Here is a 14,217-nt window from a genome sequence, read left to right on the forward strand (position 1 = left end):
TCTGTGACGCTTGCTCCCCTGTCAGCTGACGCGGGTGTGCGTGGCCTCAGCCGCCTTTCATTGGCCGAGTTTCATTTGGACTGTCACATGCGCGTGTTGCTCTGTTTGGTTTCACTTCCGCACTCCTTCACCGCTATCTCTAGCCTGTTAGCCTCTTGGGCACAGTTGAAGGGAAAGCGTGTTATCTCTTCAGGGCAGAATTAAAAGGGGGGGAAAAAAAACGTTGATTAAAAATAATAATATAAAACAGACTCCGCGCAGATGAAGTTTGTTTTATGCGCATATCTAAAGAGTCGGCTAGTTGCTAATTGAGTCAACCAGGAAGCGACGTTAGCGTGAGGAAGCTCAGAGCAACTGTTTAAACTGTCAGCTTGTATGATAAACTGTTAGATTTCTCACAAAGAAGATTTCCCCGCTGGTTCGCAGTGACGGAAATCATGAAGGTAGGTGTGCAATCCAGGCCAAAGTAGCATCTTTGTCAGAGATGTTTCCTCATCAGTAAAACTTATTGCCTCGTGCAAATAGAAGCAGACATTTTGGATGCATACTTTCTTTTCAGGAAAGACTTGCAAACATCTCCTTTCACAACTGAATTTCCTATATCGTTATTGTCTTTTAGTTTAGTGCTATGTTTTATGTCTTTAAAATTTTCCCCCCCATTTTAAATGAATAGGAAAGTGGGCGTCTCTTTACTCCCCTCTCTTTGTTCAGGAAGCATGTGAAAGGTGCTTCATATTCAAAGTTTAACCACTGAAGTTTTGAGTATTCCCTTGTTTTCACCTATTTTTATGATTTTATATACTGCGGTGTTAAAAAACGCAGTTTGTGGAATAATGCACTAAATGTAAGTACCCGATAACTGAGGTACTTTGTGTTAATGCAAAAACCTGCAACCTGTAACAAGGTGTCAAAAGCATGAGAATTGCCACAGATTTATTTTAATGTACACATTAAACTAACATAACAGGTTCATTGTGTTTTGAAGTGTCAGACGATTATCAAAAAAGTGCTGCTATAACTAAATATTTAGATTTCTTTTTTCTAGATATCAGTCTTAAATCCCAAAGGAATTCAGCTGAATATAACAGATGATGAATATTCAAATTAAATGAGTAAATATTTGTTTTTAAATTTTTTTAAAATATAGTTTTTTTTCTAGTTTTCCGTCATATGACTATGACATTACCCAATAACTCGTTTCAGCTCTTAAAGGGATAGCTACCACACTGCAGTTGTTTCTGCTTCTTATTTGGTTGCTCCCTTTAGGGGTCACCACAGCACATCTGCTTTCAGCTTAAGCTACCTTTATCTTCTGTCACATGCATGTCCTCCTTCACGACATGCATGAATCTACCCTGTGATTTTCCTCTTTTCTCCTGGCTGGCAGCTCCATATGAATCTAAAATCCCTCCTCTGCACATCACAACCTTGCCTTTCAAACTTTCTTTCTAGACCGCTCAACGTCCGCTGTCCCTCGGATGTACTCATTTCTAATCCTGTCCCTTCTGATCACTCTGACTGAAGATCTTAGCATCTTCAGCTCTGCTACCTCCTGTGTGCCTGCTATTTTAGACCCACTGTCTCCTCTACCATCTCACTATAATCATGTAAGCCTTCCCATTCAATCTTGCTGCTATCCTTCAGTTACAAATTACCCCTGATGCTCATCTCCACTGCATTTGTATGGTTGACCGCAAGTATTTCAATAATGCCACCGTTTATATTACTGTAATGTAAATGGTTTGAAACAGTCTTGCATTAAACAGTTTGTATGGTCTCACAATAAACGTAATCCTACTAACATGAAAGAAATAGCAAGCAATCACATTTGAGAATTGCCCGTTTTGATTGTTTTTTCTTTATCATCTAACATCTGTTCCAGGTGTTCAGTAGCTGCAGAGGAATCTCGTTCCTCGTGTGGATCGTGGCATTTCATCTGGTCCTCTCTGTGAGTGGGGTGTATAGTGTGAAGAGCACCAAAGACTGCAAACTGATATCTCACAGTCCATTACAGCAGAAAGTTCTGGAGCGACTAGAGCCGCTCGTAGGAAAGAAGTAAGGAATGATTCACTTGTGTACCAGCGTATTCAGTGCTTGTTAGGAGATGAGATGTTTTTGGAATCCCTGTTGTGACTTGTTGGAATCCCTGTTGTAACATGCTCCCAGTAGTCACTGGGAGCATGTTTAATAATATAATTTTATGTTAAAGGAAGAATCTATATCTGTTTATTTAATTTCTTTCTGGGATTTGTTCTTTTTTGACAGCTTTACAGCTGAGGACAAGGCTTCGAACGAGAGCTACACATATGTGTTCCAGCTATGTGGGGATGCAGGGGGTGCTCCCAATGCTGGGGTTATTCAAGTGGACAAGAAAATACCGAAGACAACAGTGATTGGCAAATACACGCATACACAGGCCATTGGAGGAAGTAAAACTATGCAAAATACTAAAAACATTCTCTTATTAGTTCAGACATGACCGTAAGGGCATGTGCATGAATCCTAACTGTATTGGAAACTAATAAATAATTCATAATTAATTGCATCTTAGCCTGAGGCAAATTCTGAGGAGTATAAATCTAAATCTTATCAAACGTGTCCTTTCAGGTGACTGGGTGATGCTGATCTACACAAACGGTGAAAAATACGATACACACTGCAATAAGGAAGAAAGGAAAGCCATCATTATGATCTCTTGCGACAGGAATGTAAAAGTGGTAAATGAAATGTGCAAAGCTTCTAGCTGAGCAGATTTGAGTTTGAGGAAAAAAACAGAAACAAAAAGCAGTCAGCTGCAGCCGTGGTGGCATGTTGCATCAGGTCTGTGAAAATGAAATTTGATCCATGAGGGCGCTCTGAATAATGTTTCCGTGAAGCTCAAGGCTTTCCAGACACCTGAAACCAAGCAAGGATATTTACAGTAGAGTGACGAAGACGTTTAATACAGTGGAACACAGAATGAGCCTATTTGTATTAAACAGTAGAATTATTGAAATAAAAACCTGTTATACACATGTTGCATGTTTAGAAAGTTGCACAAAGACACTTTGTATACACCTGTGTTTCACTCTCTCTCCCAGAGTAAGCTGGAGGTGGGTCTGGAGGACAGGGAAAAGGAAGAAGACTGTTTCTATCTGTTTGAGTTGGACGCCAGTTCAGTGTGTCCAGTAATTGAGTCCAAGCTCAGCACTGGCTCCATTATTCTCATCATGTATGTAAAGTCATCTGTTAATTTAATGAATGTGAGAGCTTGTAATATTACAGACGATCAATAATCATAACCTCTCACATTTCAGTGGTTTCTCTCTTCTGGCTGTTTACCTTGTTGGAGGTTTCCTCTACCAGCGGGTGATCGTTGGAGCTAAAGGGGTGGAGCAATTCCCCAATTATGCTTTTTGGGTGGAGTTTGGAAACCTGGCAGCGGTAAGCTAAATCTAATTGATGAACACCGTCAGTGAAAGGTCAGACTCTGATGAAATAAAAATAAATAAATAAGGACAATTGTTTTTGTTTTTTTCTTCACTGTGCTTACAGGATGGATGTGACTTTGTGTGCCGGTCGCGCAAGCGAGAGGAATCGCCAGCTTACAGGGGAGTGGCTACAGACAATTTACAGGAAGAGCCAGAGGAGAGAGATGACCACTTGCTGCCTATGTGACCTTAGTATGTTGGGACTAAAATCTTCACCGTGTGATGCAGTTTAATCGGTTACAGCTTATCAGGCTGCTTGTAGACACAAGTCTGTTTTCTTGTGGGAGGGGTGGGTTGTGAGTGAATTACGTCAGTACCTGCTAATTCTGTGTTTATTCCAGACTTCATCTCCCTGTCACACAGGAGGGCATGTTACTCATAGGGCTGATGATCCTGTCCACACTTTTTACACCGTACGTTTCAAACAGTTGTTTGATGTCAGACAAATGAGTGATTCCTCCAAGAAAGCTATTTCACAATAAAGACTCTTCTGTGAAAATCTGGCAGAAAAGGGAGAATTTGAAGAATCATATTTCTATCTTGTGTCAGCTAAATGCCACATTGTGTACAGTTCTTTTCTGCTAAACGAATGCTTTATTTTTTTTCTCAGATGTTGTTGGTTTGTCACGAGCAGAGGGGTGTACTGAAAAGCAAATTCAATATAATTGGTGGGGTTGTGTTAGCTGGCTTGATAAAAACCTAGAAGCCCCGATAAGGGATAAGGGTTACAATGGTGGTTATCAGTTTTCTTCATTAACTCAGGCTTTCTGCTTCATGCTCTGTGCAGTTTTAGATGTGTCATTTAACTCTTTCACTTTACAAAATCGATCATTTGAGCTCCGTCTAATCCAGTGATACAGATCTATAAATAACATGCAACACTGCAGCTGCAAAGGAAACGAGAGTAATGCTGCAGAAAATCTTTAATCTTGTGAAGTCACGATCATTACACGCACACTTATCAGTAAATTAAATAGTTTACCTCATAATATATTTATTTCACCTCTGCTGTTGATTTCTAACGTGACAAATTACAGCTCTTAAACTTTAACACACTCCCACAGCCTAAAGAAAGCATCACTTCAGTTTGTCGTCACTTGTAAGATAAATTACTTTTATTGATTCAGAATTCTTGGTGTAACAGTTCTAAACTTTGTTCCAGTAGGTGGAATTCTAGCAGATTAGGACCAAAAATAAAGACATTTATAAAAGAAAAATTGAATATTCCAGTTAGAATCTGCAGTGCTGTTTTAGAAGTGTCTCAACAGGTTTTATATTCTGGATAAATGACATTCCTACAGCAGAGAATCTGTATTGCAGCTAAAGCGTACTGTAAATAAGAGAATCGGTGAAAATGTGGCTCTTCAGTTCGATTACAAACCGAAAGCCTGCGCAGGACCAGGCTACGTGTATGACAGTAGTTAAGATGCTAAAAAGAGAGTGAATGAAAGCCCAACATACCTCGCTAACCCATTAATCTGGCTTCATAGTACACCCCTCTGTGTTTATTTGGTTTGAGCTTGCTTAATGTTCACAGGCATACAAATAAATGTGTGTGCAGTTTAAACAGTTATTGTTTAGGTTAAAAAGTCAGGTTTGTAACATGTGAATGTAAATGGTTAAGTACAGGGACTGTACTTACAGCCTTACCACACATTTAGAAATCAGTGCAAACAAACCAAAGTTGAACTCAATTTGATTTTTAGCTGGGCGTCGTCCTTTCTCACATGTTGCAGAGAAGCTTGGCGCTAAGATCCCAGTCAGAAGGTCGGCCGCTTGACTGAAATCTGAGCTCCACGGTTTAATTTTTGTCAGAGGTCAGTGGTGCTGACGCAATACCAACGAAATTTGTGGTGAGGAGCAAAGGATCCAACTAAAATTCAAAATTAAATTCACTTAATGTATATTTTGTCATTTAAATGTTGCCTCTAGTGATGCGAATTTGAAGGCAATTATATCTGAATTCTGCTATTTATACTTATTCAGAAATTGTCTTCTGTGCTTTTTCATGAAATAATCAAATATAAAGGAATATTTACATTTTAATAATCACAAAACAGTTTAATAATGAACATTATAGTGCTTAAACACTGACCTGCTTCTTGATGTGGTGAAATTGATCCAAAGCGCAGAAACAGTGCTACGTGTACCCACCTTACTACTATAGACTCATGTTCAGGCTGCAATAGGAGATACATACGGCAGCAATGAGGGTACTTCATTTTCAGTACTCTAGTTGTAAAAATGTTAAACTTTTAAACTTGACATTAATGGGATTTATAATATTTTTACATAAACTTAAACATCAGTGCTGCTAAGGACTGAACCAGGCTTTTTTTTGAACAGGACGTGAACGTTATTTTTCTGTTAATTATCATTGAGTTATGCTACTTGTATTCACTGTGAGCACTGATATTTGGTCTTTTTCGCTTTTGTGTTAACACTGAATTTTCTTTGCTTAGTTCACTGGTCTGAGGTTTCATAGGATTAATGTTATGTTTGGCTAAAAATTTACACAAGTCACAAATCTTTGTTTTTTTTTCTGATTCTATTAAAAAGAAATTATAAAACTAGTTTATGCTGTGATAACTCCATAAACCTATGTGCACTCATCTTTTAGGATTTGATGGAATAAATTAGGTTATATTAGAAATAATGGATTATATAAACAAATGCATTCATAAACTAGAATAGTCATAAACCTTGTATTAAATTAGGTGCAATTAAGCGCTTATAGTGATAAACTGTTGTTAACTAACATGGAGAAAGAGGCTCAGACATGACCAATGTTTATTCTTGAGCACACATCTTTTAGCAGCTTTCTTGTAATTTTATGTAGCCTTCAGGAATAGTCCTCCAGGCTTCTTGAAGACATTCAAAACTCTTCTTTAGGTGTTGGGTAATTTTTGCTCCGTTGTCAAAATGATCCCGCACTCCTTCAGTAAAATTGAGGTCCAGGCTATGGGGAGGCCAATCCATGACTGATAGTGTTCCATTGTATGTTTCTATCCAGGTATGTTTTCACTGTACTGACAGTGTTTTTGGGAACATTGTGAAGATTTAGGCTAGGCGTCTTTTTATGCTGGAATCACTAAAAGGTTAGTGTATGACTCCTAGAAAATATAAAGAAATGAGGAGTGTCTTTTGCAGAAAACTGTAGTTATCAAAAGTACTTATATTCATTACAAAGGTTAGCTCTCTGTAAGTTTTTTAAAAACATTATATAAAAACGAATTGCATAAATCCCAGTTTGTTTGCCAAAGTACACAAATAGATTTCGATGCAGTTTACACACTGAAACAGTAGGTGGCTCCGTCCGTCTGTTAACAATGGTTTACAGTCTTCCAGAGTATCCAAAAAAGAAGAAGAAGGGGAAAAGAACTGCTTTGTGAGGGGCGGGGTTTTGTTGGAGGCAAAAAACCTAGAAATCCCTGTCGTTGTTGGTAGCTACAACCAATATCCGAAAAATAACTCAATTGAACTGTGAAAACGACGGAAAGCCAAGAAGAGGTAGACACAAACGGACACCGAAAGGCATTAAGCTCTGACATGTAGCAGCAGTAATAGTCAGCTAGCTGCTTGCTTTCTCTCTGCAGAAAACAGATAGCATTGCTAATTAGTTAGCCTCTGTTTATGTTTTTTAGTTAGGTGTTTGCGTCAAACAAACGACTCATCTACTTTCATTTTCTATATATGCATTCGGAGTTTTGCTGCACACGGGAATGCATTTTTTTAAACTATGGTATACTGTACTAGTGTCGAGAGATCGTTAAACCTGTGTAATCCTTTGTAGTTAGCTATCGCTGGATAGCTAGCTTCCTTTGCTATTTTCAACTTTTCCTCCATGTTGGTCTTTCTTTCCTACCCATCAATCATCTTGACAACAGGCCTGCTGTAGAAAATACCACAATGCTCCTGCTTGCCACGATAGTAAAAACTCGTGATATGCCCACAAGAGAGAATAATCTGCTGCACTTTAAAAACATAAAAAATCAATTGGAAACTTTGAGGGTGCAGTCCAACAAAGGACGTTTAATAATCCGCCTTTGTTTATATTTAATGACTAATCATTTCATTTGTCGCCTATTAATTTTTTTCTTTATTTCTCTCTGTGCCCACAGTGAGAAGTAGCGAATACACCATATAGATCGTTTATAGTTAAAACTGTTGACACAGCTACTTCTGATGACTGGCCTTTTCGTTTTGAGCAGTAAACATGGATGCAGGTGAAGACCAAAATACAGGCACCAACAATGGAAATTCTCAGACAAGTGGCAATTCTCATGCACCACAGATAGCCCGCATGTCTCTGTATGAGAGACAGGCTGTACAGGTGAGTGATTGTGTCCAAATGTTAACAAATTGAATGCCTTACATGTCACAATAACAGTACCATTTAAATTAAAAAATGAAAAACAAACTTTTGAATTGGTATTAGCCAAATAAGTATGTATTTATGTATGTTTTTTTAGGCTCTGCAAGCTCTGCAAAGACAGCCTAATGCTGCTCAGTACTTCCAGCAGCTCATGCTGCAGCAGCAGATCGCAAATAGTGCTCAGTTCCACAACTTAGCTGCTGTGCAACAGGTATGACAAGAATATACATGCACAACAACAAGAAAAAGACAAAAATAAAAACAAGCAGACATGTCCCAATCAAACCTTTTCATGTCTCTTTAAAACAGGCCACACTTGCTGCTAGTCGCCAGTCCAATACTCCAAGTAACAGCATCTCCCAAGTGCCCACCACTGTAAGTTTTTGTAAATTATTATTTAATTATATCTTACAGATAATTAGAAAGATTTGAGTCTTCTTTCAGCTGCACCCTTTAGGGGTTGCCACAACGGATCATTTATGTTCATCACAGTTTATCCCTTGCTTCCTCTTTTGTAACACCAACAATCTGCATGTCCTCCTTCACTACATCCATGAACCTTCTCTCTGATTTTCCTCTATTCTTCTTACCTACCAGCTCTATATTCAGTATTCTTTGTCCAATATATCCACTATCAGTCCTCTGTACATGTTCAAAACACCTCAGCCTTGGCTCTCTTAAAGTTTGAGTTAAAATATAAATATGTGTGTGCCTTCCAGGTCAATCTAAGCACCACCTCTGCGGGAGGGACTATGTCCAGCCCTCGTCCTCATGGTCCGGCCACCTCTGCAACCAAGACTGCTATCAACCAGTCAGTGCTGCTGGGTGGAAACTCAGCAGGACCGGGACAGATGTATCTTAGAGTGGGTTAAAACTGATTATCCACAATATCTATGTTTAATCTATTAAATGCATATACTTTGAATTAATTTATGTAACATATTGTTATGATATAGTAAGAACGGTTGGAAACCTTTGTGTAAAATTCACACTGACAGACAATCCAGAGAAAATGCAGGGAAATCATTCAATCTTTCATGCAGTCATTAAGAGAAATAAAGGTTGACCATGTCTGCTGTTTCCCACATAGGTCAACCGTTCTCAGCTCATCTTCATGCCTGGTGGCCCAGCAACTGCTACTGTTGCAGCAGTTGCTCAAACTCAGCCCCAGCAGCAGCAGCAGCAGCAACAGCACGAAGTTGCTTCTACCGGTGCTAGCACCCAGTCTGACAATGATCAGGTTTGTGTGCTTTTACCAAATGCTCTAATCATGTAATCTTGAAGAAATGGTTGTGAAGGAAGAACTATTTAAATTTGATCACACCCTGCTCCTTTCTTCATCTCTCAGGTGCAGAACCTTGCCTTACACTGTGCTTCCACAACCAAAGCAGTTGCTGTTAAATCTGAGCTTCCAGAAAGGAAAGATGCTTCTGGCTTTCCTCTTGGTCAGCAGCAGCAACAACAACAGAGTTTCCCACAGACAGTTCAGCAGCAACAAGTGCAACCACAACAGCAACAACAAATTGCCAAGAGCAGCTTTACACCACAGTCTGCCACAAATCCACTGACTGTAAAGACTGGAAATCAGGCTGCCATGACTGTAACTCCTGCTTCTTCTGTAACTTCTTCATCCACTTCCTCTCCTGGACTCCCTCTCTCCCAACTCCTCCTGACCCCCTCTGCTGCACCGGTGATCCTAGTACCCACGTCAAATGTTCCTACCTCCACCCAGGGCTACCCTATTGGCTCAGTGGCACCAAAGGCGAATGTTAACACTCAAACTCTGGTGGTGCAACCCCTGCAACAGTCCAGCACTAATGTAGACAAAGGTCCTGTTCCAATACAGCCCAAGACAGCTCAGGGACATCGTTTACCGTTGCAGCTGCCCCCTCGACACCCACCGCCCATTCTCCCAGCTCCACCTAGCAATAATCAGTCCACTGCTGCAGGTCACAACCCTCCTCACATCCCTGTCCAGCTTGTGGGAGCCAGGCAGGGCTTAGCAGGAAATATGCAAGCTGTGGCCCTGGCACAGGCACGAAATAGCACAGCCCAGGAAAGTCCATCTGGTGGGAATGTTGGCACGGCCTCCGGCAACAGTACTATGGTAAGATCAAAGGATTTACTGCTTGGGTTAGGTGTAGGGAGAGACGTCTTTGTACAAGGGATTGTAACAGGGCTTTTTTTCCCCCCACATGCTGTTAGACAAAAGCTCCTCTTGGCTCTCTCAAGAGGAAATATGACTGTGATGGCCTGAATGAGATGACAGAATCTTCAGACTCAGCACCCATGAAAGACTCGGCTCCTCCTTTATCTCCTGCACCTACAAAGGACTCGGGTACGTCAGCTTGTCGTCTCTAATTCATGCATAAAACGTTTGTAGAACGTCTTCAAAATTCTCACTGTAAACTCATTATTTTTTCTTTTTCATGATTCACCAGCTCCTCCTTCAGAAGCTGCCTTCTCATCTCCTCCCACGCTTTCTTTGCCTCTCCCATTGTCAAGAGTAGGGCACGGGGACAAAGACAGAGCACCTGTTCCCCAGGCTGTCGTCAAACCACAAGTTCTCACTCATGTTATCGAGGGCTTTGTGATTCAGGAGGGAGCTGAGCCCTTCCCTGTAAGTGTGATAATACACGCACAGAGTCAGATAATAAATGTGAAGGTTACCATGAGAAAAAAAAAGTGTCTTACTATCTTGATGTGACAGGTTGCTCGGCTTCCCAAAGACGGAGATTTTGCCCTGGTTGGCTGCACAGAAAATGGACCTCCATGTAAGTGGTGGTTTATTATTCATTAAGTATGGTAGCTTTAAGCTGTGTTTATGGTCAGTAGTGTAAAGTCTTTCTTTCCCTACTCAGTGTTGAAGTGTGAATACTGTGGGAACCTTGCTCCAGCCAGCCAGTTCAGAGGATCAAAGAGGTTCTGTACTAATACTTGCGCCAAAAGGTACAGTTTTGTTTCTGTTTCAGCTTACATACACATTATGTGTTGTTTTGTTCCTTCTTAATTAGCCATAAAAGCTCAGAGTTCAAAGGACATTCATATCTTATTAGGAAAACAGCTAAAGCCTTTGCAGTTTAAGCCACTGACTGCAGTATTTGGTTAGAACAGAGGTTCCCAAAGTGTGGGGCCCGCCCCCTAGGGGGGGCACAGAGCCATTGCAGGGGGTGGCACGATATGAGGGAAAAAAAAGACTGCTTGGACACTGGTAGCATAATGGAGAGGTTTTTGACGGGGCTCCCACACAAACGCAAAGCAGAAGATGAAGCATCGCCAAATATGTTTCCAAACCAACTTCCTTCAAAGCCAAAGACTAGAAAATATGGTGAAACATATCTTCCCTTTACCTGCACAAGTGCCAAGGTAGGTCTCCCTTGCAGAATTGGTTTTTCCCGCATCGGGAGCACGCGCTGGGCTTTCCAAATCACGGACAAACAGTATCCCACATTCTTGATTTTAAGTTCACACACACTTCTTATAATAACTAACTACTCCTGACATTTTGGAGATGTTAGCTCTTTATACAGTAAAGTTACAGTGGGATACAAATAATATCAGGCTGATCCTGCCATAATTTGTTCCCCCTGTTCAAATCACGGACAAACAGTAACCCACAGTTGTTTATGTTTTTAAACCCATTTTGCACAGACGGGCATTTTTTTAAAAATGTATCGAAGATGTTTCTTGTAAAACAAAGGGTGGCCTAGCAAAAACAGTTTGGGAACCACTGGGTTAGAACCTACAAGCTCTGAAGAGTGAAATTCAAAGCAAAGAAACAATGTGCTTACAGTGAGTTTGAATTATTTGGAGGGTATTTTTGCATTTATTTGCTTTAAAAATGCTTTAAAAAGAGAGCAAGTTTCTTACTATGTTCTGGCCTGCCTAGTTGAAGCTGTGATCTGCAGGTCTTGTCTAAGGGCTAAAATAAGCAGATTTACCCACTTACACTGAAGTTTGAAGCTAACACACTAGCTAACAGGGTGGCACGACCGATTAAAGCAAATAATGAAAGTAGACAGATTCAAAGGAGGTGGAAGTACTTCTTTATCTAGGGCTCACGTAGCCCTTTGTCAGAGACAGTCTCTGCCATTTTAAAAATCCTGTAATTAGCATTGTAATTTTGAATCTACATAGCTGCAGAGATACAGAGCCAGAGAACAAAAGCTTGAGAAAGTGTAGTAGAAAGTGATATACATCTTTGAAATGTTTTTTCAGCTAAATCTCAAATTGATGGGGCTTTGAATGGAGTTTCCAATTTGCCACTATGGCACAGATAAAGCTGTTTCGTGTTCGGGCTTGTGAGAAATGCTGTGCAAGAACAAAAATATTCTGCTTTAACATCAGGAAGCTTTTTTCTTTTTTTAATTCAGGCAGTAGCTTTTATACTCAGGCTGTTGTGAGTTGGCGCCACGGTGGCCTACTCTTATCTGAAAACATGTTTCTTGACAGAATGATGGCTAAACAATATGTTTATCGATTTGCTGATAATTGGTTAAAGGCTTTATTTGAGAAGACTAAGCAAGATATGTGTGCTGAAGACATCTGATCCTTAATGTGATTTTCATTTTACCCATTTCGTTAAATGTGAAACTAAGTTTGACCCCCTTTTTAGACAATAGTAACACTGGAAATTTACTCAGGGGAGGCAAACAAACAAGAATGTCTCTCTCAGTGCTGACTTTGCTTTTCATTCGCAGGTATAATGTAAGCTGCAGCCAGCACTACAAATCCAGCAGAGGGAGAACAGCTGCAGGGCTGGCACCAAATCCAGCACCCACAGAGAGCACTGCTAGGCGTAGGGGCTCTACTCGCAGGAGCAGTTCTAATATCACCTCTAATAAAATATCAACCAAGCATCTACCTGTCAAGGTAACACCTGTAGGTTTTAAAGGATGTCTCGTGTGTTTTCTGTTGTTAACAGTCTTAAAAACAAAATAAAAATCAAGGCCATTATTTTTGAAAACTAACATTCCCAGCTGTTTTTGGAAATCCTTTTTCCTTTTTTGTCCTGCAACATAATAATAGTATAAAAATGCTGCTGATTGTAGTTCAATTTCTGCTGTTTTGGGTGCAGTTTAACTCCGAGTCCAGTCGTTCAGATGAAGTATCCAGCGATGGCGAAGAAGACGATTCTCCTTCACTGTCTCCGAGTTCTTCCCGCTCCTGCTCAAGAGCCGAGCACAGCGCTCTTCAGTCTGACAGCTCAGCTCCTGGAAGTCTTCCACTAGAGGGGGCTGGCTTCCTGTCTTCGACTCCTTCCCAGTGGAGTGTGGACGAAGTCTACAGGTTTATCTCCTCACTTCAAGGTTGGTGGTCCATCTGATTACAGTTCACTCGTCACATGTTGTTTCTCTTTATTGTCTCCTGCATTAACTGAGTCTCTTGGTCGATCAGGTTGTGAGGAGCTGGCTGCCCAGTTTCAGTCTCAGGAAATAGACGGGCAGGCGCTGCTGCTTTTGCGTGAGGACCATCTCATCTCCACCATGAACATCAAGCTGGGTCCCGCTCTCAAGATCTGTGCCTCCATCAACAGCCTGCGTGAGTAATGCTGCCTGAAGGACTCCAGGATTGTGTTCTCATAGCCAACTTCTCACTGAAATCAACACTTGGACTCTTAAAAAAAAAAAAAAAAAAAAAAAAAGACTGAGAACTTTGGGATTAATGAAGATGCTCCATCGGTCTTGTAGAGACAAGAAGATGGAGAGCTTACTTTCAGGACACTGAATGTGCAGAAGACATGAATGCATATGTGTGAGTGGTTCGTGAGAAGTCCAGTATACATGTCAGTAGTGTTTTTCTTTTGTTTTTTTTTTCTGTCACTGTGAGTAGAGGCGTTTTTACGCGTGGAAGGAGAAACTGCAAATCAGACAGCATAGCGACATCGGTGCTAGGACAGTTCACCACTTGGGTGCAAAAAAAAAAAAAGAACCTTGCCTTCTTGTTGTATTTCGATCGGTGCTTTAACTTTAGCGACGTGATTAGCAACAGTCCATTACGTTGATATTTCCGTTCTTTTTGTAGTTACGCTTATAGTTTGCCATAGATGTTCCATCCAGGCTCCAATCATATCACGGAAAGGACACTCAGAAAGCCTGGGCTTTTTTGATTAGGTTATTAAAACAGTTATTGAAAGTTTAGTTTTGTATCTTTTCCATTTTATACTACAAACAAAATTATTTTTTCATGGATACTGTAGTTTTAGTGGCTTTAATCAACCTAACTACCTGAAAATAGGTTTTCCTCATGGTTTGCTCTTTCAACGACTGGAAGCGCTCTCTGTGCGTGTATGCAGTACTACCAATAAAAAGTACCTGTTACTGGAGCTTTGTGTGTTTTTGTTTTTATCTCCTCCACTCAATGAAAGCCGCA

General features: G+C 40.5%; 2 protein-coding genes across 2 annotated transcripts; both read left to right on the forward strand.

Moving 5' to 3' along the window:
• The first annotated feature begins 207 nt into the window (after positions 1-207).
• On the forward strand, positions 208-6,043 carry m6pr (mannose-6-phosphate receptor (cation dependent)). Its single transcript, XM_006802910.3, has 7 exons — positions 208-443; positions 1,883-2,055; positions 2,266-2,429; positions 2,608-2,717; positions 3,081-3,211; positions 3,297-3,423; positions 3,535-6,043. Exons 1-7 carry the CDS (start codon positions 438-440, stop codon positions 3,655-3,657), a joined length of 834 nt encoding a protein of 277 aa, XP_006802973.1. The 5' UTR covers positions 208-437; the 3' UTR covers positions 3,658-6,043.
• Positions 6,044-6,840: 797 nt separating this feature from the next.
• phc1 (polyhomeotic homolog 1) lies at positions 6,841-14,170 on the forward strand. Its single transcript, XM_006802909.3, has 14 exons — positions 6,841-6,980; positions 7,682-7,803; positions 7,943-8,056; positions 8,155-8,220; positions 8,565-8,708; positions 8,936-9,085; positions 9,194-9,952; positions 10,051-10,183; positions 10,287-10,465; positions 10,556-10,619; positions 10,707-10,794; positions 12,546-12,717; positions 12,923-13,154; positions 13,243-14,170. The coding sequence occupies exons 2-14, from the start codon at positions 7,687-7,689 to the stop codon at positions 13,392-13,394; spliced, it is 2,370 nt and encodes a 789-aa protein (XP_006802972.1). The 5' UTR covers positions 6,841-6,980; positions 7,682-7,686; the 3' UTR covers positions 13,395-14,170.
• The last annotated feature ends 47 nt before the right edge of the window (positions 14,171-14,217 follow it).

This window comes from Neolamprologus brichardi, chromosome 11 (assembly GCF_056152115.1).
Source record: "Neolamprologus brichardi isolate AB-2024 chromosome 11, ASM5615211v1, whole genome shotgun sequence".
In the NCBI taxonomy this organism is placed as follows: domain Eukaryota; kingdom Metazoa; phylum Chordata; class Actinopteri; order Cichliformes; family Cichlidae; genus Neolamprologus; species Neolamprologus brichardi.

Excerpts from the sequence above, each read along its gene's own strand:
- phc1 (XM_006802909.3), top strand. The coding sequence starts at position 7,687 with ATGGATGCAGGTGAAGACCAAAATACAGGCACCAACAATGGAAATTCT. Across the intron at positions 8,057-8,154 it reads ACTTAGCTGCTGTGCAACAG|GCCACACTTGCTGCTAGTCG; the intron begins GTATGACAAGAA and ends TCTTTAAAACAG. Across the intron at positions 8,709-8,935 it reads CGGGACAGATGTATCTTAGA|GTCAACCGTTCTCAGCTCAT; the intron begins GTGGGTTAAAAC and ends TTTCCCACATAG.
- m6pr (XM_006802910.3), top strand. Across the intron at positions 2,056-2,265 it reads GAGCCGCTCGTAGGAAAGAA|CTTTACAGCTGAGGACAAGG; the intron begins GTAAGGAATGAT and ends CTTTTTTGACAG. Across the intron at positions 3,424-3,534 it reads AGTTTGGAAACCTGGCAGCG|GATGGATGTGACTTTGTGTG; the intron begins GTAAGCTAAATC and ends CTGTGCTTACAG.